Consider the following 23,228-nt stretch of genomic DNA (forward strand, 5'->3'; position numbering starts at 1 on the left):
ACAACAAGGAGACATTTAAAGCAATTCTGGAGCACTTCCAGCCTCTACCCTCATTGGGGCTTGGCATGTTCCCTGAACCACCACCATTGGCTCATCCAGTGGGTGATTACAGATTCTCAGCTCAGAGACATTGACAGGTTTGGGGTTCAGGGACGACCCTTTCCGCTTTTGTGTGTTAGCCATGGCTCAGTTGCCTCTGAGTCAGAAGATCATGGGTTCAAGTCCCACTCTAAGACATCAGCTCCTGATGCAGGATTGAAGGAATGCTGCACTATTGGAGGTGTCGTCTTTCAGATGTGATGTTAAACTGAGACCCTATCTTCCCTCTCAGATGAACATGAAAGATCCCATTGTACGATTTTGAAAAGGGGGAGGGGCAGTTTCCCAGCCAATACATAGTTATAACAGTTATCTGGTCATTATCACATTCCTGTTTGCTGTGTGCAAATAGTCTGCAGAACTTCCTATATTCCAGCAGTGACTTGACTACATTTCAAAAAGTACTTAAGGCTGTACTTTGCAATGTTCTGAGGTTGTGAAAGGCACTATATAAATGCAAATTCTTTCTTTTTAGTCCTTTATTAATGCCCTCTTGAGAGAACACTACTGGGTATGGGGTTGAGCTTATCTTGGCAGATTTATGAGGACCTCTAATTGACCTCAGTACCCTCCTCGACAGTGGGGATTGGGGAAGAATCAACCAGTGTTCTATTCCTGGCTGCCATGCAGCAGCCTGTGCTGGAGGGGACACAGCCGGTGAAAATATGATTCATCACTGATGAATGCCTTGGCCAAATAGCCCATTGAAAATCAGTTTCCAGGTTCACAGCTTAAGTTTAGGTCATTGAAGGATGTACCAGAGCATTGCTTGTTTCCATGAAGCAGGTGACAGCTACAGAGCACAAGGGGGTAATATAGTCCTGCATATTTGCAAGGTTTATAAACAATTTGCATTTTTAATGTAGTAAAATGTCCCAAGGCAGGAGTGTTATTGAACAAAAGTTGATATCAAGCCAAATCAGGAGATACTAGGACAGGAGATCAAAAGCTGAGGTAAGTTTTTAAGGAGCATCTTAAGGGAGAAGAAAGAGGAAGAAAGTTTTAGGGAGGGAATTTCAGAGCTTAGGGGCAAGGCAGCTGAAGGCACAGCCACAATGGTGGATTGATTAAAATTGGGGATGTTAAAGAGGACAGAGTTAGAGGAGCTCCAAGATCTTGGAGAGTTGTGGGTCTGGAGGATATTACAGAGTTAGAGAGGGGTGAGGCCATGGACAGATTTGAAAACATGGATGACGTGTTACTGGATTGTGAGTCCATGCAGGTCAGTGAGTGCCCAAAATGTCTGCTCACCGTGGGACATTGTGGAGCCCTCCTGCGGCCTTTGCTACTATTGGCACCGCCATGAGACCAAATTAGATGTGGTGAAAGCTTGATTTTGTACTTCAGTTTCTTGATTCTTTGGTTTCTCTTCTTTCAGTTAAAATCTCAGCTCCTTGAATTGGTCCTGAAAAATCAAACCCTGAATGAAACGTTGGACTCCATCTCCGATGCTATTGCAGGACTGTCCTTCACGCAGCTCGAGTCACTGTCCCCACAAGCAGTGCGGGGTGCTATCTCTGTCCTAAGGACAGTGACTGGGTGGACAAAGAGCCAGATGATCATCCTTGTTGACAAATTTATTGGAGACAATAAGGTAAAGAGAGGCATGATTGGGGAACTTCATGCAGACTGAATGTTAATGTTAAAGAGTGGCCCCTTGTCTTTAAGATTTGAGAGATTACTGATTACTGTATGGAAACTGTTTTCATTAATGTGTCAGTGGATAACAAGAGGACGCAGATTTAAGATAATTGGCAAAAGAACCAGAGAGGAGATGAGGTGCAATTGTTTTGCACAGAATTGTTATGATCTAGAATGTACTACCTGGAAGGTCTGTGGAAGCAGATTCAACAGTAACTTGCAATTGGATAAATACTTGAAAATAAATAAATAAAATATTTGAAAACGAAAAGTTTGCAGGGGTACGAGGAAAGAGCAGGGAAGTGGAATGAGTTGGATACTTCTTTCAAATGAGTCAGCAGATGCATGATAGACTGAATGGCCTGCTTCTGTGCTGTGTCATTTTATGATGACTACAGCAGACCAGTCAACGAGGCCGGTTGAGCTCTAGGGGTAGGGTATGTTTTCAAAGGGATTCCGCTCACACCTTTTATGTTTTTTTCCCTCCACTTTGCAGCAGTTGTCACTCTTTAACATCAGCCAGTTAGGTGAGTTGGTGTTGGGAGTCAGCGCAGACGTGTTCTATAACACCAGCGTTGATGATCTGACTCAGGCGGTGAAAGGCACACTGTCTGATTACGCAGCAAAGCTTTCAGCAGCCCAACGATTGGCTGTGGTCACCAAGGTAACATGTAATCTTTAATCACAGATTAATCTGGCTTCACTCTTGTTTGTTCTTGGGTTTTTCTTCTCCCCTTGACCCTGAGCATTTCCTCTCTGATTTACAGATTGTTGAAACCAGGGATATCTCCTCAGTGCTGGACCTGTTGAATGGGTCCTTCTTGAAAGAGTTGCCTCTCTCCAGCCTGCTTAAAGCAAAGAACTACAACATTACCCAGCTTGACCGCAAGGGGTTCAGGAGAAGTCAGGTTTGTTCGCCATCCTAACCCATGGGTTAAACAGACTCCTGATACCTTACAGTAACTGAATTATGAATTTATAAACAGACCAAGATGGATCACAGTTTCTTCCTGAGCCTCAATGCGGTTTATGTCACACAAAGAGGATTGGGCCTAAAATATCCCCCTATTTCTGCCTTGCTTTGCTTTGCTTTGCTGACTTGATTCCACAACCCTGCAACGAACAATTGTTCCTTTGCGAGATTACTCCTCTGCAGTTGTCTGAAAGGCACGTTTTGTGACCTTGTTTCTGATAGGGTTGCCAATCCTCCAGGATTGGCCTGGAGTCTCCATGAATGGATCCCCAGGACAATGCAGTGAGCATATTGAGGAAGATGGTGGCATAATAGCAACATCACTGGACTAGAATTCCCAAGGCCCAGGCTAATGCTCTGAGGACATGGGTTCAAATCCCACAATGGCAGCCGGTGGAATTAATAAACCTGGAATATAAAGCTAGTCTTAGTAATGGTGACCATTGTTGTAAAAATTAATCTGGTTCACCACTAATGTCCTTTTAGAGAAGGAAATCTGTGATTCCTACCTGATCTGACTGACACATGACTCTAGACCCACAGCAATGTGGTTGACTCTTAACTGCCCTCTGAAATGGCCGAGCAAGTCACTGAGTTCCAATTGGGGATGGGAACAAATGCTGGTCTTGACAATGACTCCCACACCCCATGAAAGAATAAAGAAAAAAATAAATAAAAATAACCGCTGGGCGAGAAAGCATTGGAGGTGTTTTTTTCATTTTCTTTGAAGACTTTTGTTTGTTGGTCATAATGAGATTCGAGATTGGGCAGGCGGAAAAATGGCCGCCTCATCTAATCAAGTAAGGAAGAGTCTGTTTGCTTTCCAATTGGCTATTGGAATGCAGGACACTGAACAATTGCGAGAATGTGTCGAGGGGGTGGAGAGGTTGGATATCAGGTGATGAAACCTCCAGGAATATGTTCAATCAGAGTTGGCAACCCAACCGATAGACAACTGGGTCTGTACAACCCAGAGATTTGGGCAGATCTTCTGCTGATATTGGGCTGAAGCATTGACTACAACTTGATAAATACCCCATTGAGAGCAGTAAGTCCTTACCACATTCCTCAACTTGACCAGCATAAAACTCACTAATGAGAGGGAAAAGAGAGCATTACCTTTTGATTCATTGGCCTTCTTGTTTCTGTGTGTTGGTACTGAATTAGCAGCAGTTTGCTCACTAAATGATCCTTCTTATCGTTTGCAGGCTTTGTTTCTTTACAATGTGGTATCTGATGAGAAGCCTGTATATGAAATAATCAGGTAATGAATCTGTTATAAAAAGAAAATTACATTTTTAATTATCTCTCCCCAAAGCCTCATGGTGCCCTTGGTTGAGTTAGGTAACTCTGCACAGACTAGGGAGCAAAATTGGTTCTTTCTGGGTTTGTATGAGTGTATTGCATCTAACTGTTTTCTCCTTTTTCTCTCTCTTGTTTGTCTGTCTCTCTTTCCTCTTCCCCCGCCCTCTCTGCCTCTCTGTCTCCTTCTCCTTGTCCAGTTTATTTTATCGTTTGTGTTAAATGTCAAAGTTTAAGAAGACATAAGTCAGTTCTTTCTCACTGGGGAAGGAAAGAATATTGGGGAGGACACTGGGGAGAACGCCCTTGTTCTTCTTCAAAATAATGGCTGCAGGAACTTTTACATCCACCTGAAGAGGGCAGCCTCATTTTAAATGTCATATTTGAAAGATGGCACCTCTGACAGTGCAGCACTCCTCAACACTGCACTGACTGGTTATTCATTTCAGTTGCTGTTTGAGGGATCTTGCTGCCCAGAAGATGGCTGTCTCACTGGCCTACATAACAGTAGTAACTACACTTCATAACGATTCATCTGGGTGTGATGTAAATGTTGGTTCCTGCTCCTATTTCAACCATTTCTGTTGTTTCCTCTTTTCATAGTTTTGGGGAGTTAGTGAAAGGTTTAACCTGTGAACGTATCGAATCCTTGGACAACACGACGTTTCTCACAGTTGCTGAACTGTTAGAAAGTAACCTAGACCTTCTGTCACCCTATCAGGTAACCGATACAATACACCGGAAAGAAAGAACTTGCATTTATGTTGCACCTTTCACAACTCTGGATGTCTCAAAGTGCTTTACAGCCTATGGAGCACTTTTTGAAATGTAGCCACTGTTGTAATGTAGGAAACGTGGCAGCTGCTTTGCACACAGCAAGATCCCACAACCACCAGTGGGGTAAATGAGCAAGTAGTCTGTTGTAGTGATGTTGGTTGAAGGATAAATGTTGAGCAGGACACCGGTGGGATGGGGGAAATATTCCCTGCCCTTCTTTGAAATTGTGGCCATGAGATATTTTATGTCCACCCGAGAGGATCGACGGGACCTCAAGTTAATGTCTTACCTGAAGGACGCCGGTTCAATGGTGCAGCACTCTCTCTCCGTACTGACCCTCCAACAGTACGGTGCTCCCTCAATGCTGCACTAGATTGTCAGCCTGGATTCTGGGCTTGAATTTCTGGAGCTGAACTCAAACTCATGACCTCGTGGATCTGAGGCATGAGTTCCACCTATTAAACCACTTGATACTAAGAGTTTTTCTTAGTAAATTCACTATTTCACTTGGCAATATTTCAATTTTAATGAAAATTGAACTTGCTTATTTAAGCTAACTCCACTTTCTGGTGTCCTGGCCAATATTCATCCCTTAACCAATACCACCAAAAATGGATTATCCTATTGTGGACTACATTTTACTGTTGGTGGGATGTTGCTGTGCTGTAGCATTTTTCCTGCAAAACTATTCCATTGGTTGTGAAGTGCACAGGGGTGTCCTTGATGTAAATGCTCCTATACAAAGAAGGGGGATCAAAGATGAGACTGACATGACCTATATTATTTAGTACAATCCCAATGCATTTGCTTACAGTACCACTGGATGAACTTGAAGGGGTTTGTTGGAGTCATGTAGAATCATACATAAAATGTGCAGCACAGGAACAGGTCCAGCTGGTCCATGTCTGTGTTTATGCTCCACACGAGCCACCTCCCACCCCTCTTCATCTTGCCCTATCAGCATATCCTTCTGTTCCTTTCTCCCTCATGGGTTTATTTAGCTACAGTGCCAAAGGAGGCCATTCACCCCATTGTTCCTGTGCTGGTTTTGAGCTGGCCCAGGTCAAGGCATGCGTTGGGACAGACTAACTGGCTTGGAACCCATGAACTGAGTGGGCAGCCCATGGTGTTGCTACACGCTGCAACAATGTTTGCACTGAAGATATAGGATCATACAGCACAAAAGGAGGGCACTCAGCCCATTGTGCCTATGCTGACTCTTTGAAAGAGCCATCCCATTAGTCCCACTTCCCCATTCTTCCCCTATAGCCCTGCAAATGTTTCCTTTCTGAAGTGTGTGTATCCGATTCCCATGGCATTATTTTGAAGAAGAGCATGGGAGCTATCTGGCCAATATCCCTCAGTCAATATCACTAAAAGACAGATTATCTGATCATTGCTGTTCGTGAGATCTTCTTGTGTGCATATTGGCTGCTGCATTTCCTACACTACAACAGTGACTACGCCTCAAAGATACTTTATTACTTTATTGGCTGTAAAACACTTTGGGACATACTTAGGTCGTGAAAGGCACAATATGATTGCAAGTCTTTTTTTCTGAACGCCATTATTGAATTCATTGTATATAAGAAGGTTGATTACTGTGACCTTTATAGTAAGGCTGGAAGACCTGGGGTATAATAGGAAATGAACCAGGCAGACATTTCCCTGCCTGGGGTAGGTGGATTCTGGTGCATGCAGGGTGGGAAGGTCTTGTCACTAATGTAGGGTTGGGATCCTGACATCATCCTGCTCGCTTCTGGCTTTTCCTGGGGCAGGATTAAAGGCGAGTGAGGGAACCTGCTTGGCTATGTCGAGTAAGTTATTAAGAAGTGGTTGCGATTTTATGCAGCGAGCGGTTAAAATCTGGAATGCACTGCCTGAGAGCTTGGCGGAGGCAGATTCAATCGGGGCTTTCAAAATGGAATTGGATAAGCAATTCAGTGATAAGCAGGAAAAAACTTCCTGTGGGGACTATCAGAGCTGCTCTTACAGAGAGCCAACACAGACATGATGGGCCAAAAGGCCTCCTGTACTTTAACCATTCTATAATTCTAACTGGATACTCTAAAACTGTGTGCGTGCATCATTCTTGTCTTGGCGATATTGCACAAACTGCAACTTAACTGCCGTTTACATCATTGTCTTACACATCTGCGGAACGCGCTGTCACAAGGTCGCTGCCCCTTTAAATATTCTTCCTGCCGTTTCAGCTGAACTGCCTGGCATGGAAGTACCAACAAGAAATGCCCAAGTTGATGCCCCCTCTTCTCCTTGCAACCCTCCCGTGAGTACCCATTCGGGGACCTAGGGCTAAGCCATTAGCATTTAGTTATGTGAGAACGGCAAGAGTAAACCTTGAGATTTGTTTCCTTCTTGCTCTGTCCAGCATTGCTGTTCTGGAGAATGCTGCTCAATCCGTTTGCAGACCATTGTTATTCAGCCTGGGCAAAGCTGAGCTACCTTTAATAATTCCTGACTCCACAAAAAGGAACGAGGTGATCAGAAGAGCGCTGCAGTGCCTGGTAAGGGAGCTGCTGAGCATGGCCTTGGGTTAATAATATAATCAGCGCAGTACTTCAAGACACTAACCCAACTCGGTTATGTGATCCATTGAAAAACACTGACTAGTGTTCCTGATACAGGACAACCTCCTTAAGTCAATGATGATGCCAGTTTAACTACCTAACTAGAAACTTGACTGGACCGGCCACCTCAATACTGTGGCTACGAGAACTGGTTGGAGATTGGGAATTTTGCAGTGAGTAACTCACCACCTATCTCCCCAGAGCCTGTCCATCATCTACAGGGCACAAGTCAGGATTGTGATGGAATACTCCCCACTTGCCTGGATGAGTGCAGTTCCAACGACACTCAAGAAGCTTGACACCGTCCAGGACACAGCAACCCGTATAATTGGCACCCCATCCTTAAATATTCACTACCTCCACCATTGACGCACAGTGGCAGCAGTGTGTACCATCTACAAGATGCAGTGCAGCAACTCGCCAAGGCTCCTTCTAAACCCACAACCTCTACCACCTAGAAGAACAAGGGTAGCAGACTCGTATTACTTTTCCTTCACTGTTGCTGGGTCAAAATCCTGGAACTGATTCCAAAAAGGGTACTGTGGGTGTACCTACACCGCATGGACTGTAGCGGCTCAAGAAGGCAGCACACAACTGCCCTCTCAAGGACAATTAGGGCTGAGCAATAAATGCTGGTCTTGCCAGTGACTCTCATCTTCATGAATAAATGTAAAATAAAAAGTCTCCTATATACACCCAGATTTGGTAATCCCTATTGCATCTGTATTCTTTCTGTAGCAAACATTCTGCTTCAGAGATTTTATATTTAAAATAAAGTTAAGAAATGGCCAGACTGGTGCCTGTATTGATTTGAGGAATTATCTTAACTTTTAATCGTAGATGGTCTTTGCAATTTCAGAATTACACGTTACAAGATGAATATGACGTGGACATCTTGGGCAGAATGATTTGCAATCTGTCGCCACAGATCATCAAGACAAATATATCCCTCAAAGCACTGACGGAAGCATTCATGCAGTTCAGGTCCTGCAGGAACCTCAGCAATGACCAGAAAAGAGAAATCCGCAATAAAATTAGAGAATATTATGGGTAAGGCAATGGCCCTTTGAAGTAGTAGAGAGACTTCCCAATGGCTCAGTAAAGGGTGGTATGGGGGTTTGGTATCTCCATGATTCAATGAATGAATGAATGTACCAATGATACAAGGCAATAATTCCTCAGCACACCCAGGTTTGTTCCCTACTTTCTCTGCTGATTCAGTCAATGTCAGGTCAGGTATAAAGGAGAATGTTACAACTGGTCTCCATCCCTCTAATCCAAACAATTGAAAAACATCAGCCTAGGTTCCCATCCATGACCGCTATCCATTGCCTGCCTTCCTCGCTCGCTCACGTGTAAGGGCAGCTGGTGAGGCCATGGTTTGGCTCGGCTCTGTTGCCTCTTCACAGTGGTATCACCGACCAGCAATGCTTATCTGGGCTTATGGGCCAGAAACCATTGTGGACGATATCAGGGGCACTTTACACCTGCATGAGTCAGCATTCTGAGGAGGGTGGATGAGGGGTAAACAAAACACTATCAATCAGTTTACAATTGAATGTTACATGGTGCAGAACATAGCAACAGGAGTAGGCCTTGAGCTCCTCCAGTCTGTTCCATAATTCAGTGAGATCATAGCTGATCTGTCACAAAACTCCATATCCCTTTGTTAAAAATCTAATGAGTCCAATGAATTCCTATTTTCCCTGTGTTTTAAAATGCCAAATTTTCTAACAGTCTGTATTTCCATTCTAGGAATCCCACTGCCTGGGAACCTGAATTGATACAGGATCTGGGACCTTTAGTTACACTCTTGTCAAAGGAAGACCTGACCATTCTTGCTGAAAAGGTACCTGATCCCACTCCCCTTTGTTCTGTTGACTATATGCTGTGTCTTGGCACAGCTATCAAATGATCCTTGCCCATCCTTGCCCATATCTGCCAGCTTTGCCACCTTGCAGCTGGTCAGAAAACTGATTTTCAGAATTGCACTGGATCTCTCAATGGAAAAGCTAATAATTATTTGAAGCAGAGGAAGATATGAGGGCTTTGGTGAGAGAGTGGGGCGACAGGGTTAGTTTTAGGTTGCTCAAGCAAAGCGTTAACATTGACATGATGAGCTGAATGGTCTCAGTCCATGTTGTTAATCTCTTCAGTTCTGTAAATACATCATTCCAAAACAGATCATATTCGACAGTCACACGGCCCAAAATATCTGAATAATTGTTTGACCAGCGCAGACGCAATGGGCCGAAAGGCCTTCTTCTGTGCTGTAGACCTCTATGACTGACAGAAGTCCACAGAAAAGTTTGTTTCTGCAGATCAGTTTCATTCAGTGAGTTTAAATGTTTTCATTAAATTCTATTTTTCCTTTTTCCACCCCCTTTCTCCTCAGTTTCCGGATATACTGTTGCAGTTAGCGTTGGATGTAGAGGGGATGGTCATATTTCAGGACTTTCTGACTGTGGTGTTCAGTGCTCTCAAAAGAACAAGTGGGAATGATAAGCCCTCCAGTCCAACTCCAGGTGAATCTCCTTTCCTTTACAGAGCTGAGTGTACCTTGAAAAATGGTTCATCTCTCGTATCCACCTGTAACTAAAGTCTTTCCTTCTGAAAGAGCTTTCAGTTTGGGCTGTGTTGATTTTAAACCACTTCTGTTTTTCCCAACCAATGTTAAATTTAATCCAGCCTGGTGGTGCCCACCTTGAAATCAGTAGTCACTTGTATCTTGAGCTAGTAAAGCAAGTTTTGTGTCTGTTTCCTGCTTAGGTGTAATATTTAGATTGTGTACTCAGTCTTACAACCCAGGAGGAGGCCATTTGGCCCATCATGCCAGTGCTAGCTCTTTGAAAGAGCTGTTTAGTTAGCCCCACTTCACCCCCCCACTCTTTTCCCAAAGGTCTATACAGATTTCCTTTTCAAATATTTATCCAATTCCCTTTTATTGAAAGTTATTATTCAATCTGATTCCACCACCCATTCAGGCTGCACTTTCCAGCTCATAACCATGCAACCCTTTTAAAAAAGAAAATTCTTCTAATCTCCTCTGGTTCTTCTAACCATTATTTTAAATGTGTTTTTAAAATTAACTAATTTAAATTTAAAATAGTTTAATTATTGAATTAATTAATTCAATGATTTAAAATGGTTACTGCCCTTCCTGCCAGGTGAAGCAGTTTCTGCTTATTTACTCTGTAAACCATTGGAGACGGTGTCTCCTCAGTTACGGAAGCAGCAGGCGGAGTCTGGGAGAGGGAGTGTAGAGAGAGAGAGAGAGAGAGAGAGTGAGCCCAGGAGCGCTTGCATTAAACCTGGAATTGGAGCGCATTTAGACTGCAATGCTGGGGCTTGTGAGATGAAGTCCTGTGATTGCTCCTTCTCTCCAGATCCCCAGCTTTTGTCAAGTTTGCTTTACCCCCAAATCCTTGATGGACATGCAAAAGGAAGTATGTGTAGGACTGTGGAGAAAGGTGGGAGGAGTGGGCCAAATTGGATAGCTTTCTCAAAGGAAATTTGCAATGTAAAGATCAGGCTATTCAGCTGAATGTTGGTGTTTATCCACCATATACCTGCCCTCCAGGACGACCAATTATTTTACGGGATTGTCCTGTATCTGAGTCCACTGTCCCGGGCTGCATGTTGCCGGGATTGTTTGTAATCTGGAAATTTTGCACGTGCACAATTTGCATGCTCCAAGAGCTCTGGCAGCCCCTACCCCTTGTACCCCTATGGTAGGCTGTCCCTTAATTTTCTCCATGAGAATTGGTCACCTTGATGCCCTGTTCCCAAAACCTTGGATCCTTCTTTTCTGCAGCAAACTATCTAATATATTCTGAAATGTTGCCATGATCTCTGCTTTAATTGCTAAGTGAATTCACAGCCTCGCAGTCACCTGTTCTTTATTATCAGCATTGAGATTTTTATATGGCACAGTGGATGGTAAATGCTGAGCTGCTCAAATCCCAGAGTGAAACTTGAAACAGCTGCCACAACTGTTTTGCTATTTGTATTTTTATTTTGAGATGTGTGCCTTGAACTCAGTAGTAGTAAGTCCACCGAGTTTTAGAGGTTTTTTTTACAAAACTAAATTAAACATTTATTAATAAAATAAATTATTTTAAGCACATACATTGGTCTACAAATTACTGCTATGATAACTCCTAGCCCCCCCCTAATTAATTTGACTCCCAGTTACACCTCTGTTAAGGCAACAATAAAACAACATAGATTTCAACATACCCAGGCAAAGCGCACAATAACCTGGACACTGATATTTAAAATGAATTCTCTTAGCTTCGGTTCCTGGAGACAGCAGATTGGTACATAGAGGCTAGAGGCTTTTCACACTTGTTAGAACTTAGAATTCCTTCTTCTTACACATAACTTCATCTCCTTTTATACAGGTTTCTCCCTTTTTAATGTAAATCCCATTGTCCCAATATGTCTTTGCAACATTTTTCCATAATATAAATCTTTCATGGCACTTATATTATCAGTAACCATTGGGAAAAATAAACACACCGTTTGGCTTAGCCCCTGTTGGCTAGATGTAACACCTTACCATTTCTTTGAAATTCACAGCTCTGATTTATCTAAAAATGCAAGTGTGCTCCACACCTCACATTCAAAAACTTCAGCCCTGTTTACATATTTAGCATTTCAAACCTAGGCTCCCTTCTGACACATCAAAGTACCCAGACCAGCTGTCTGTAATTCAATTAACACACACACACACCTCACTATTAAGCTATCTTTACAATAATATTATGAAAATTATTATATTTTCATGACAGATTTCCAGGGGTTGAATTTAATGCAGCTCATCGTGGTGGGTACCATGGAGACCAGGTCCACTTAATCACGGGAGAGGCCCCTTGTCAGACTCCCAGCCTGCCCCACAGAACTGACAGGGATTTCCTGTCGGTTCTCCAGGCAGTGTCCAGGTCTCTGTCGGATTCATCCACGGCTATTTCCTGGAGAAAGTTTATTGGCTGATTTTTTATTTTTTCTTCCCCTGTTCCATTTATTTACATTTTTGCCACCTGTTGCAAAGAAACCTCATCAACCAGAGCCCTGGCTAGCTGCCTTAATGTTGAGTGAAGCCATTACCTGATTTGATTCTGATTACACCAGACAACTGATGTTAGCTTCAAGCTTGTTGCTGGTATCAGTTTCAGTGACTGATGGGAGGTGCAACCAGGAGATCTGCAAACCCCACACACCTGAATCCTACACAGCTCCGTGATTCACTGAAAACATTTACATATAAATTGCTGACCTTTAAGTGAGCTGACTGTGTGCAGCCTCTTGGGCCTTGGGGAGTGCTCTCGATCTGTCCCATTCAAGCCCTAGAGTCGGAAATCAGGGATGTGACAATGATTGGGTTTGTTTTCTGTTTCTTTTCAACTAATGTTCAGTTGTCAAGTGTTCTTTTAAACACAGAATTTGCAACATTCAAACAAGACCAGTCAGCCCAACAAGTCCATGTTGGTGTTTGTTCAAGAGAATGAAAGACTTGCATTTATGTAGCGCCTTCTATGACCACCAGGGTCCCAAAATGCTTTTCAGCCAATTAAATATTTTTGAAGTGTAGTCACTGTTACAATGTAGGAAACATGGCAGCCAATTTGCATGCAGGAAACTCCTATAAACAGTAATGTAATAATGACCAGTGCATCTGTTTTTAATGACGTTGATTGAAGGATAAATATTGGCCCGAGGATTCCAAGGAGAGAACTCCTGATTGTCTTTGAAATAGTGCCATTGGTTTTTTTGCATCCACCTGAGCGGGCAGACGGTGTCTTTTGACATCTCATTCAAAAGACAGCACTTCCGACATTGCAGCACCCCCTCCTTGCTGCACTGAAGTGTCAGGCTGGATTTTTGTGCCCAAGTCTTGGAATAGGACTCGAACCCTCAACCTTCTGACTCAAGAGGAGAGTGTGCCACATGTTATAATAAGCCTCCCCTGTTCCCAAAACCCTGGGTCTCCCTTTCCTGTAGCATACTATGCACATTCTGAAATGTTGAAATCTCTGTATTTCAACCACTAAGTGAATTCACAGCCTGATAACCTCCTGTTTTTGTTGTTGAAATATTTGAAATTTTTCTCCTGCTCCTTGCCCTAAATCTCTTACATTTCATCTTTTGTCCACGGGGTGAATCATAACTTTCTGCAATCATTTACAACAGGTACTCAGAAGCCAGTTTAGATACTTCTCTCCGCGCCCCCCACCCCGCCCCGCGTACTTTGGCTACTTCCAATTATTTTCTCTTGATTTAGAGATTCATCCTTAAAGATGCATGTTGAATTTAATATTTTTCTGAAGCACGTTCAGTGATTTTTTTCTCTTTCCTCCCCCTTTCAGTGCAGTGTGCTGTGCACTCCACCATCACATTGTTTTAAATCCCAGTGTGGTTCAGAGTTCTGAAGTGATGAAATGTCATCCCCATTCTGTCTCCCTGCAGATTGTCACGGTGTTCGAGCACCTTCTTTTGATCACATACTCAAGCTGGCTGATGCCAACGCCTACTGGTCGGTCCAGGAGCTAAACTGCATGTCTATTCAGACTTTTGTTAAAAGTGTTGAGCTCCTCGGTGCTCTGAAGAGTTTTAATATGATACAGCTCACCGCTCTAAAGGACAAAGCCAAGATGGTATGTGAGCACATAAACACAACTCCTCCTTCTACATTACAACTTGCATTTTTATATAGCACCTTTAACATAGTAAAATGTCCCAGCACACTTCACACTAAACAGGAGAGATTAGGACAGGTGACCAAAATCTTGGTCAAAGTGGTAGATTTTAATGAGTGTCTTAAAGGAGGCAGAGAGGTGGAAAGGTTTAGGTAGGGAATTCCTGAGCTTGGAGCCAAGGCAGCTAAAGGCATGGCCAACAATGGTAGAGGGATAGAAATCAGGGATTCTAAAGAGGCCAAAAATAGGGGAGCGCAGAGATCTTGTGGGGGGTTGTAGGGCTGAAGGTTAGAGAGATTAGGTGGGTGGTGAGATTATGGAAGGATTTGAAAATCAGGATGGGAATTCTAAAATCAAGACATTGCTTAATTGGGAGTGAATGCAGGGTCAGTGAGTGCAGGGGTGATGGTTGAACGGAACCTGGTATGAGCTAGGGCATGGAGTTAAAGGATGAGTTGAAATTTGCTGAGAGTGGGAGGCTGGCCAGGAGAGAGGTGTAGTCCTCAAACCTGGAGGGGGTGAGCCTGGTTCAGCCTGGCTGGTGCTGTGGGATTGTCTGTTGCAGGTAACACTGGACCAGGAGCAGCTCCTGTAATATGGATGTGATGTTACTCTGTAATGGTGATGTGCTGACTGATGCCCTTGCATGTAGTGTTTTAACTTCATGTTCACAAATACCAATTGTCCTTTCACAAGGCTTGGGGCCCAATTCAAAGCTGGAAGAAATACCAGGTCGTCACACTTGGACGAATTGCATTGGCTTTAAGTGAGAGTGAAATCAAAGAGCTGGAGCTTGGTTCCATCGACACTATCACTGCCCTGAGCCAACAGACCGAGTGGACTCCGATGCAGGTAGGGGATGACTTCAGTTACACTGAAATCAGCCAAGAAACTTGGGACCACCCAATAAGAAATTGGTTACCCTCTCTCCCTTTCCCTCTCTCCCTGGTACAGTTCCTTGGTTGTTGATACACTCCCAGTATTGGCCCCAGGAGGCTATTAATCTGGAAACCAAGAAGGGAAATTCCACTAGGGAAGGGTCATGAAAGCAGGCCCCATCTTGTCCTTACCTGCTCCCCACTGGATGGCTCCCAGGCTGGTGAATGTAAGTGAGAATCTTGCTTGATTTCTGGTGCTGAGGCCTAGTGAAACTTCTGGTCTGGCTGAGATCAGTGAACTTGGAGCAAATCAAACTCAAGACCTGCCTGGGATGTGGGAAGCTTTGCCACATTTGTATAATTATATTTCTGACATTCTCTACTGATTAGCTATCCACTTCCAATAGAACACTGCAAAATATGAAGAAAATTGATCATTTCTGTAAAGTCTTCTTTTAAAAAGAGCATCTTTCACTTCTTTGCAAACATATATTTTTAACGGTTATAACACTTACGGACGGTACTGGTGTGATTTATGGTTAGCCCCTTGTTGATTTTATTAATAACAGGCTGCTCTGCCCATTGTAGCTCAGATTGGGTCAGATTCATTGCCATGTGACTCACCACTGCCAAGTCAGTTGCTGTCATCCTCACATGACGGTCAATGAGATCTGTGGGTAGAGCGGTTTGCAAATGATTCTACAACACATCTGAACTACCTAACTCTCATACATTGAATTGAAGCTGCTTTAAATTGTTGTTTTAATGTAAACTTTGTTGGGGTGAGGGGGGCGGAGCAGCAGCACCAACACTGATTCAAACATCTAGTCGCAATTCCACTGACGATCCAGATGGACTTCCTTCAACCTGTGAGTAAACTCTGCTCCCTTCCTTTACCCTCCAGTTCTGGTGCCTCACACCCTTATGACCAAACTGGACCTCAATGATTAAAGGAAAAAAATAAAAAGCTTTGCATTAATATAGCTCTTTTCACAGCCGCCAGATGTCTCAACCATTGGGTTCTTTCGCAATCTAGTCATGCTGCAATGTAGGAAACGTGGCAGCCAATTTGCACACAGCAAGCTCCCACAAAGAGCAATGTGATAATGGCCAGATGATCAGTCTTTGAGATGTTGATTGAGATATAAATATTGGCCAGGACGCCAAGGATAACTTGCCTGGTCATCTTTCAAATAGTGCCATGGGATCTTTTACATCCACCTAAGCAGACAATTGAGGCTTCGGTTTAATGTCTCATTTGAAAGATGACGACACTGACAATGCAGCACTCCCTCAGCACTGTACTGAGTGCCAGTGTAGATTTTAGCATTCAAGCCCTGAAATGGGACTTGAACCTGGGACCTTGTGACTCAGGGAAGTGTGCTACCAGCTTACGCTATAGAGATTAGGGGACATAGGAACAGAAGAAGGCCATTCAGCCCCTTGAGTCTGTTTCGCCATTCAGTTGAATCATGGCTGATCTATAATTTAATCCCATCTACCTGCCTTTGCTCCATACCTCTTAGTACATTTACCTAACAAAAATCTACCCACCTGTGGATAGAAAAGCAAAGTTAACATTTCAAGTCTGAGTTCTCATCAGAATTCAATTTCAACTGCGCTTTGGGGAGAGAGTTCCAGATTTCCACTATCCTTTGTGTGAAGAAGTGCTTCCTGACATCACCTTTGAACAGTCTAGGTGCAATTTTAATGTTATGCCCCCATGTTCTGGACTCCACCCCACACCCCACCAGAGGAAATAGTTACTCTCGATCTACCCAATCAAATATTATAATCATCTTAAAATACCTCAGTATGATCACCCCTTTAATCTTCAATAAGCAGGAGTATACAAGACTAATCTATGCAAACTTTCCTCGTAACTTAGCCTGGTATGATTATTGTCAGAAGACTATTCAACAATGGGAGGATCACAGCCAGGTATGATTATACCCTCACGTTTTCCAGCTGATGTGAAAACAGTTACACTGAAAGTGCAATGGGATATGGACCTTATCAGACCAACTGTGGATAAACCATTCCTTCATATATCACAGGGTTTTTTTTTAAAAAAAGGAAAACCTAAAGCCAAGCATGATAGTTGCCAACACAAGGCTTATTTTCTAAGGAGAGTGTGTCATGTGTTTTCTTCTCTGCAAGGATGAAGAAAGCAGATATAATTCATGGTATAGCACAGCGTTTAAAGTTGGAAGGGATACCTGACTAGTGAGTGACAGCTGGAAGTAGTGAGACTTCAGTTAGAAATGAAAAAGCTTGAGCTTGAACAAACAAAGGAAATCAAAAATACTTGAGCTAGAGGCAGCAGAAAAAGAAAAGAGAAGAACATTTCAAAGGGAACAGGCATAAAGGCAGGAAAGAGAGAAGAAAACGCTAGGTTAGAAATGAGAAATGAGAGAGAGAGAGAATTCCAGCTTAAAATGCAGGCAGTTAAAAAACAGGCACCAGTAAGTGGGGAAGGACTTATTTCCAGACCATAACCCAATGGGGAGATGTTTAAATTTGTACAAGCAATTCAAGTCCTTCAGCAGTGAGAACTCCTGTGGAGGAATGGAGGGTTGAATTGGTAAGTCGAGCAGCAGAGCTAGCTGATGATTATGAGTTCGTTCATAGGGCTAAACCTTTTTTCTGTCACCCTTTTAAATCAGCAAAGGATAGAAAGTGGGAAGGTGAAAGGAAGGTGGGTAGTCAGGGAAGAGGAGTAGGTGGAAATTTGCAGGATGTTTTTTCTCAGAATAAAAAGGAAGGTGCTGAGGGTAGAAGTGACATTTGAAAATTGAGATGTTTTTATTGTAATGAAGTTGGACATATGAAATCTATGTGTTGGAAATTGCAGGGGAAGTATGTTGGAATTATAGGGGTGCAGAAAAACACTGGAAGTAAAAGTACTGTGGGTTCTGACGTTCAGGCACAGGAAAAACCAGTGGTTTGTGCAGGTAAAACGGGGAGAATCAGTGAGGGGTAAATTGTGAACACATTCCACTTCTTTACCTGAGAGAATTTGGATAGCAGATTGCAGAAATGTTTTGTGTGTGAAGGGAAAGTGTTTCCATGTTTACAGGGTGGAGTAGGTAAAGATGTTAAAATTTTAAAAGACCCAGGGGCTAGCCAATCCTTAATGTTGTGGGATAGTGATATTTGTTGTTCAGAGGGAGTATTGCAGGAACAGGTGATAATAAGTGGGGTTCATGGAGATGCTAAACCTATTCCATTGTGGAAGTTAAATTTAAAGAGTAAGTGGAAAACAGGTGAGGTGATTGTTGGAGTAATGGAAAAATTGCCCATTGCAGGGGTTCAATTTATTTTGGGTAATGATTATAGCTGGATCACAGGTGTTGGTGATGCCTATGGTAGTGGAGCAGCCTGTAGAAATGTTTTCAACACAAGCATTGCAGAGGGTGCATTCTGGATTGTTTCCAGATTGTGTGATAATGAGATCACAGGCTCAGCTTGAAACAAGAAGAACAGGATGTTAAAAAGCAGGGAGAAGGTGTGGAAATCCAGTTAGCTGATACTGTGTTTGATAAGGGTCTTTGGAAAGAAAGACTGGGAGACAATTCAGCTGAAGTGTTTAACTTAACTGTGGAGTTACAGAAAAAGGATTTGCAAATAAAATATTTATATCAGACAGCTTACTCAGAAACAGGGACAAAACATATTCCCGAGTGTTATTACCTTAAGGGTAATATTTTAATGAGAAAATGGAGACTTTATCATGCTTCAGCAAATTAAAGCTGGAGGGAGATGCATCAGATTGTACTAGCATTTAGATTTAGAAATAAGATTCTGGGGATAGCTCATGAAATTCCAATGTGGGGACATTTAAGAATTAGAAAGACACAGGCGAAGATACAAAAACATTTTTATTGGCCTGGATTGCAGAGAGATGTAATCAAATTCAGTAGAAGATGTCACACATGTCAGGTGATGCAGAAACCACAAGCAGTGATTAAGCAGCACCTTTAATTCCCATTCCAACATTTGAAGAACCTTTTACTAGGGCAATGATTGATTGTGTAGGACCCCTCCCTAAAACAAAGTGGAAATCAGTACTTACTGACAATAATAGATGTGTCTACCAGGTTTCCTGAAGCAATACCTTTGAGAAATATTACAACAAAGAAAGTTGTGGAAGAGTTAACTTTTTTTTACAGGATATGGTTTACTTAAAGAAATACAATCAGATCAGGGTTCAAATTTAATGTCATAGCTATTTAAGGAAGTAATGAACAGTTTGGGGAAAAAACAGTTGAAGTCAACAGCTTATCATCCTGAGTCATAAGGGGCATTGGAAAAATGGCATCAAACTGTAAAAACTATGATGAGGACATATAGTCAGGATTATCCACAGGATTGGGATAGGAGGATTTCATTCTTGTTGTTTGCGATTAGGGACGCTCCTAATGCATTGACTGGTTTTAGTTCTCTTGAACTAGTTCATGGTCATGAGATGAGAGGACCACTGAAATTGATTTATGAGAAATTAGTGGGTCTTACAGGATTGAAAAGAAGCTGAGTGAAGTGAATTATTTAATAAATGCTCCAGATAGAAGAAAGAAGCAGAGGGTGTGTCATGTAAATAAGCTTAAAAAGTACTTTGACAGGGAAGAGGACCAAAAGGAGGTGTTAGTAGTGGTAGATAATGAGAAAGAAGTAGAAATGCAAGATTCTGAAATTGATTTTCCCCTAGTCAAACTGAATGATGAGGGGGTACTTGAAAATTTAAATGTAACATTGAGTTACCTTCTAGGCAAGTGTGAAAGTGGTTTGGAGTTATTATAGTAGTAATTTGTAGACATATGTATGTGCTTAAAAATCTTTTTTAACAAGAAAAATGTTTAAAATAATTTTGTAAAAGCCTGTAAGATTTGGTGGTCTTATTACTACTGAATTCAAGACACACGTCTCGAAACATACAAATTGCAAAATTAGTTGTGGTAGTTGTTTCAAGTTTCCCTCTGGGATTTGAACAACTGAGCATTTACCATCGGCTGTGCCATAACACTGAATCATCCCAGAGAGGCTGTGTGAAGCAGACACGTTGATCATGCCCTAGTCCACGTGTTGAAAACCACCAGTTAACATCAATGCCATGAGATACTGACCCACACGTCTTTCACCATAGAGACAGCTGGGAGAGGCAAATAGCTTTTCAGTCCTTCTAGGCCTGATTCAAATCTGGGTCTGTGAAGGGGCAGGACAGTGAGGTAATTCACAGCAACCACCTTTTCCCCAGAGACCTTGGCCTTCACTGAGCATAACTTGCCTCAAAATATGCAGAAACGTAACAGAATTGTGAAGTTAGTGGTATTGAATGAAATTTGAGACAAAATGGATGAGCAAAGGTATAACCTGAAAGAGTTTCATAGAAACCCAGTCCTCAGTGGGGATGTTTCCAGTTGGTTTATATAAAAATTAAAGTATATTCATTGTATTTTTTATATCTTCATCCTTATGTCTCCATGGCCTTGCCCCTCCCTATCTCTGTATCCCCTCTAGCCCCACAACCCTCTGAAATCACTGTGCTCCTCTAATTCTGGCCCCTTGCGCATCCCCAATTTTAATTGCTCCACCATTGGTGACTTTTCAGCTGCCAGGGCCCTAAGCTCTATAATTTGTCCCCTAAACCTCTCCATCTCCCTACCTCTCTTTCCTCCTTTAAAATCTACCTCTTTACTGAGCTCTTGGTCACCAGTCCTATTATTTCCTTAGACAGATTAGTGTCCAGTATTGGTCTCCTCATTTAAGGAAAGATGTGAATGCATTAGAAGCTGTTCAGAGCAGGTTTACTAGATTAATACCTGGAATGGGCAGGTTGTCTAATGAGGAAAGTCTGGACAGATTAGGTTTTTATCCACTAGAGTTTAGATGAGTAAGAAGTGAGTTGATTGAAACTGAGGGTTCTTGACAGGTTAGATGTGGAAAGGATGTTTCCTCTTGTGGGAGAATCTAGAACTCGGGGTCACTGTTTCAAAATAAGGGGTTGTCCATTTAGGACAGAGACAAGGAAAACATTTTTGAGGGTTGAAATTTTGGAATTCTCTTCCGCCAAAGGTGGTTGAGGCAGAGTCCTTGAATGTCTTTTAAGTCGATAGAGTCTTGATAAGCAAGGGGGTGAAAGGTTTTTGAGGTAGGCAGGAATGTGAAATTGAGGTTAAAATTAGATCAACCATGATCTTATTGAATGGCAGAGCAGGCTTGTGGGGCCGAGTGGCCTACTCCTGCTCCTAATTCATACGATCATCAAATTTTGTCAGGTTTATACACCTATGAAGCACCTTGAGGCACTTTAAAGCCCCATATAATGTTTCCTTCTTGTTGTATAATTAAGTGTTCTTTCTTTCTGACAGGCTAGATCTATTTTGGAAGGCTTTCTCCAAGATTCTGGCCTGACTGTCGATACTATGAAGGGATGGGACCTGGTTGGATCAGGGACCTTGCTGTGTGCCATGAATGACCATGAAGTCAGCTCTTTGAGTGCTGCCACCTACAGGTAGAGTCCATTTTACACAAAACTCAGCAATGTGACTGATTGTTTATTTGAGAGCATGGAATGGGAATTTTAATGTTTTTTGGTTTAGTGTCATTTTTGATGTGAAATATTTGAAACAAGGGCCATGTGGGAATCTCCTGATTTACAGTGTATATGTAATATGATTTGTGTGAAATACACATCTGTCTATCTCCAGACACAGCTACAGAAAAAGTCCTTCTTGTTTTCTATTCTTTTTGGCTTCTTCTTGACTTTACATTTTCATTAATTGACTCTGGGACCCTTGTACTCTGCTTATTCAGGATCAACCACGCAATGTTGAACCTAGAGTTCTGTGTGGGTAAGACTGGGTAAGGATGGCAGGTTCCCTTATCCGAAGGACGATTGTGAATGACAGTCAGTGTGAGCATTCACTTATAGAAACAGGAGGAGGCTGTTCAGCCCTTTGAGCCTGTTCCACCATTCAATTGGATCATGGCTGATCTGTATCTAACTCCATATACCCACCAATATACCTTAGATTTTTGTTAGCCAAAGTTATTATCAATCTCAAATATAAAATTAACAATTGATCTGGAATCAATTGCCTTTTGCGGAAGAGAGTTCCATACTTTTAGTGCCCTTTTGTATGTAGAGGTCCTAATTTTACTCCTGAAAGGTCTCCCTTTAGACTATGCCCCCCTAGTCTTAAATCCCCAAACAGTGGAAATAGTTTCCCTCTATTGACACTATCAGTTCCCCTTAATATCTTGACAACTGCAATCAAATCAATATTGGACAAAGGGGTAACCACTATCCATTGAATTAATGTCAGTTTTGATGTTACCCGTTACAACCTCTTCAGCAGCACCCCCCCCCCCCCCCCCGCCTTACTTCATGCAGAAATAGCTATGCTTTACTCCCTGGACTGCATCTTGTTAAGGTTTCTTAATCACTTACATATCCAGTCCTCTCTTGTAGTATGCCATACTTTGGAGTGTTGCACTACAATCCTTTTGCCCAATTCACATTCCCATACACTGTCAGCCTTTGGCACTGACCAGACTTTTTTTAAAATAGATGAGTCTTTCCGATTTCTGTTCTTCCAGCTGTTGTTAGCTTTGCTGTGACATGGAAAGAAATGCATTGTCCACATGAAGACCCTCTGATCTAGTGTATTGGCCATTATAACTTCCTGAAGAAGCAAAAACTGACACTTCCCTTTTTTAAAAATCCGGATATACCCAGTCACAGACATGGAAGCTTTCTGCCAAGATCTCATCTGCTCCCAATGACAAAGTTGGAAGTCAGGGAGATGCAGCTGGCTCATTACATTAAAAGAGAGGATGAGAAAAATAAACTTTCCTTGGCTTGTAGTACTGGCCTTTTCAGATCATAAACCAGTTGCCTTTGCAAGAATGTTAAATATTTTATATTGATTTTATAAGTTGATCACCAGCATATTCTCTTAATTTTGCAGGCGGTTAGTTTAAGTGCGCAAACCCTTTATATTTTTGCACAGTAGTGCACACACAGTAATTTTAAAGGAGCCGAATTGTGCACATCCTGCTTGGGAGCTTCTGGATCCTTCCATGGCTGCGCAGCTTAGAGAGTCATTGTCGATGACTGATGTTATCATCATTAAGAGTTAATAAGTGCCAAAGTACCAATAATAAACTGTAAATGACATCAAATTTAAAGGAAACATAAAAATTAGATTAAAATGTGGTTCCCAATGTCGATGATGCATTTCAGTCCATCTGGTACTCACTGGTTACAGAA

The 23,228-nt window shown here is 42.3% G+C and overlaps 1 protein-coding gene across 1 annotated transcript in view; it reads left to right on the forward strand.

Annotated features, from left to right (window-relative positions):
* LOC144690306 (otoancorin-like) overlaps positions 1-23,228 on the forward strand; it is a 45,144-nt gene that overhangs the window by 16,219 nt on the left and 5,697 nt on the right. Inside the window, exons 10-22 of the mRNA XM_078557661.1 lie at positions 1,478-1,693; positions 2,237-2,404; positions 2,508-2,648; positions 3,922-3,977; positions 4,619-4,736; positions 7,006-7,079; positions 7,182-7,317; positions 8,240-8,430; positions 9,136-9,229; positions 9,776-9,905; positions 13,849-14,036; positions 14,775-14,930; positions 21,325-21,467. Of these exons, the coding sequence (XP_078413787.1) occupies positions 1,478-1,693; positions 2,237-2,404; positions 2,508-2,648; positions 3,922-3,977; positions 4,619-4,736; positions 7,006-7,079; positions 7,182-7,317; positions 8,240-8,430; positions 9,136-9,229; positions 9,776-9,905; positions 13,849-14,036; positions 14,775-14,930; positions 21,325-21,467 (1,811 nt within the window). The remainder of the gene's footprint in view (positions 1-1,477; positions 1,694-2,236; positions 2,405-2,507; positions 2,649-3,921; positions 3,978-4,618; positions 4,737-7,005; positions 7,080-7,181; positions 7,318-8,239; positions 8,431-9,135; positions 9,230-9,775; positions 9,906-13,848; positions 14,037-14,774; positions 14,931-21,324; positions 21,468-23,228) is intronic.

Source organism: Cetorhinus maximus, chromosome 15 (genome assembly GCF_964194155.1).
Source record: "Cetorhinus maximus chromosome 15, sCetMax3.hap1.1, whole genome shotgun sequence".
Lineage (NCBI taxonomy): Eukaryota > Metazoa > Chordata > Chondrichthyes > Lamniformes > Cetorhinidae > Cetorhinus > Cetorhinus maximus.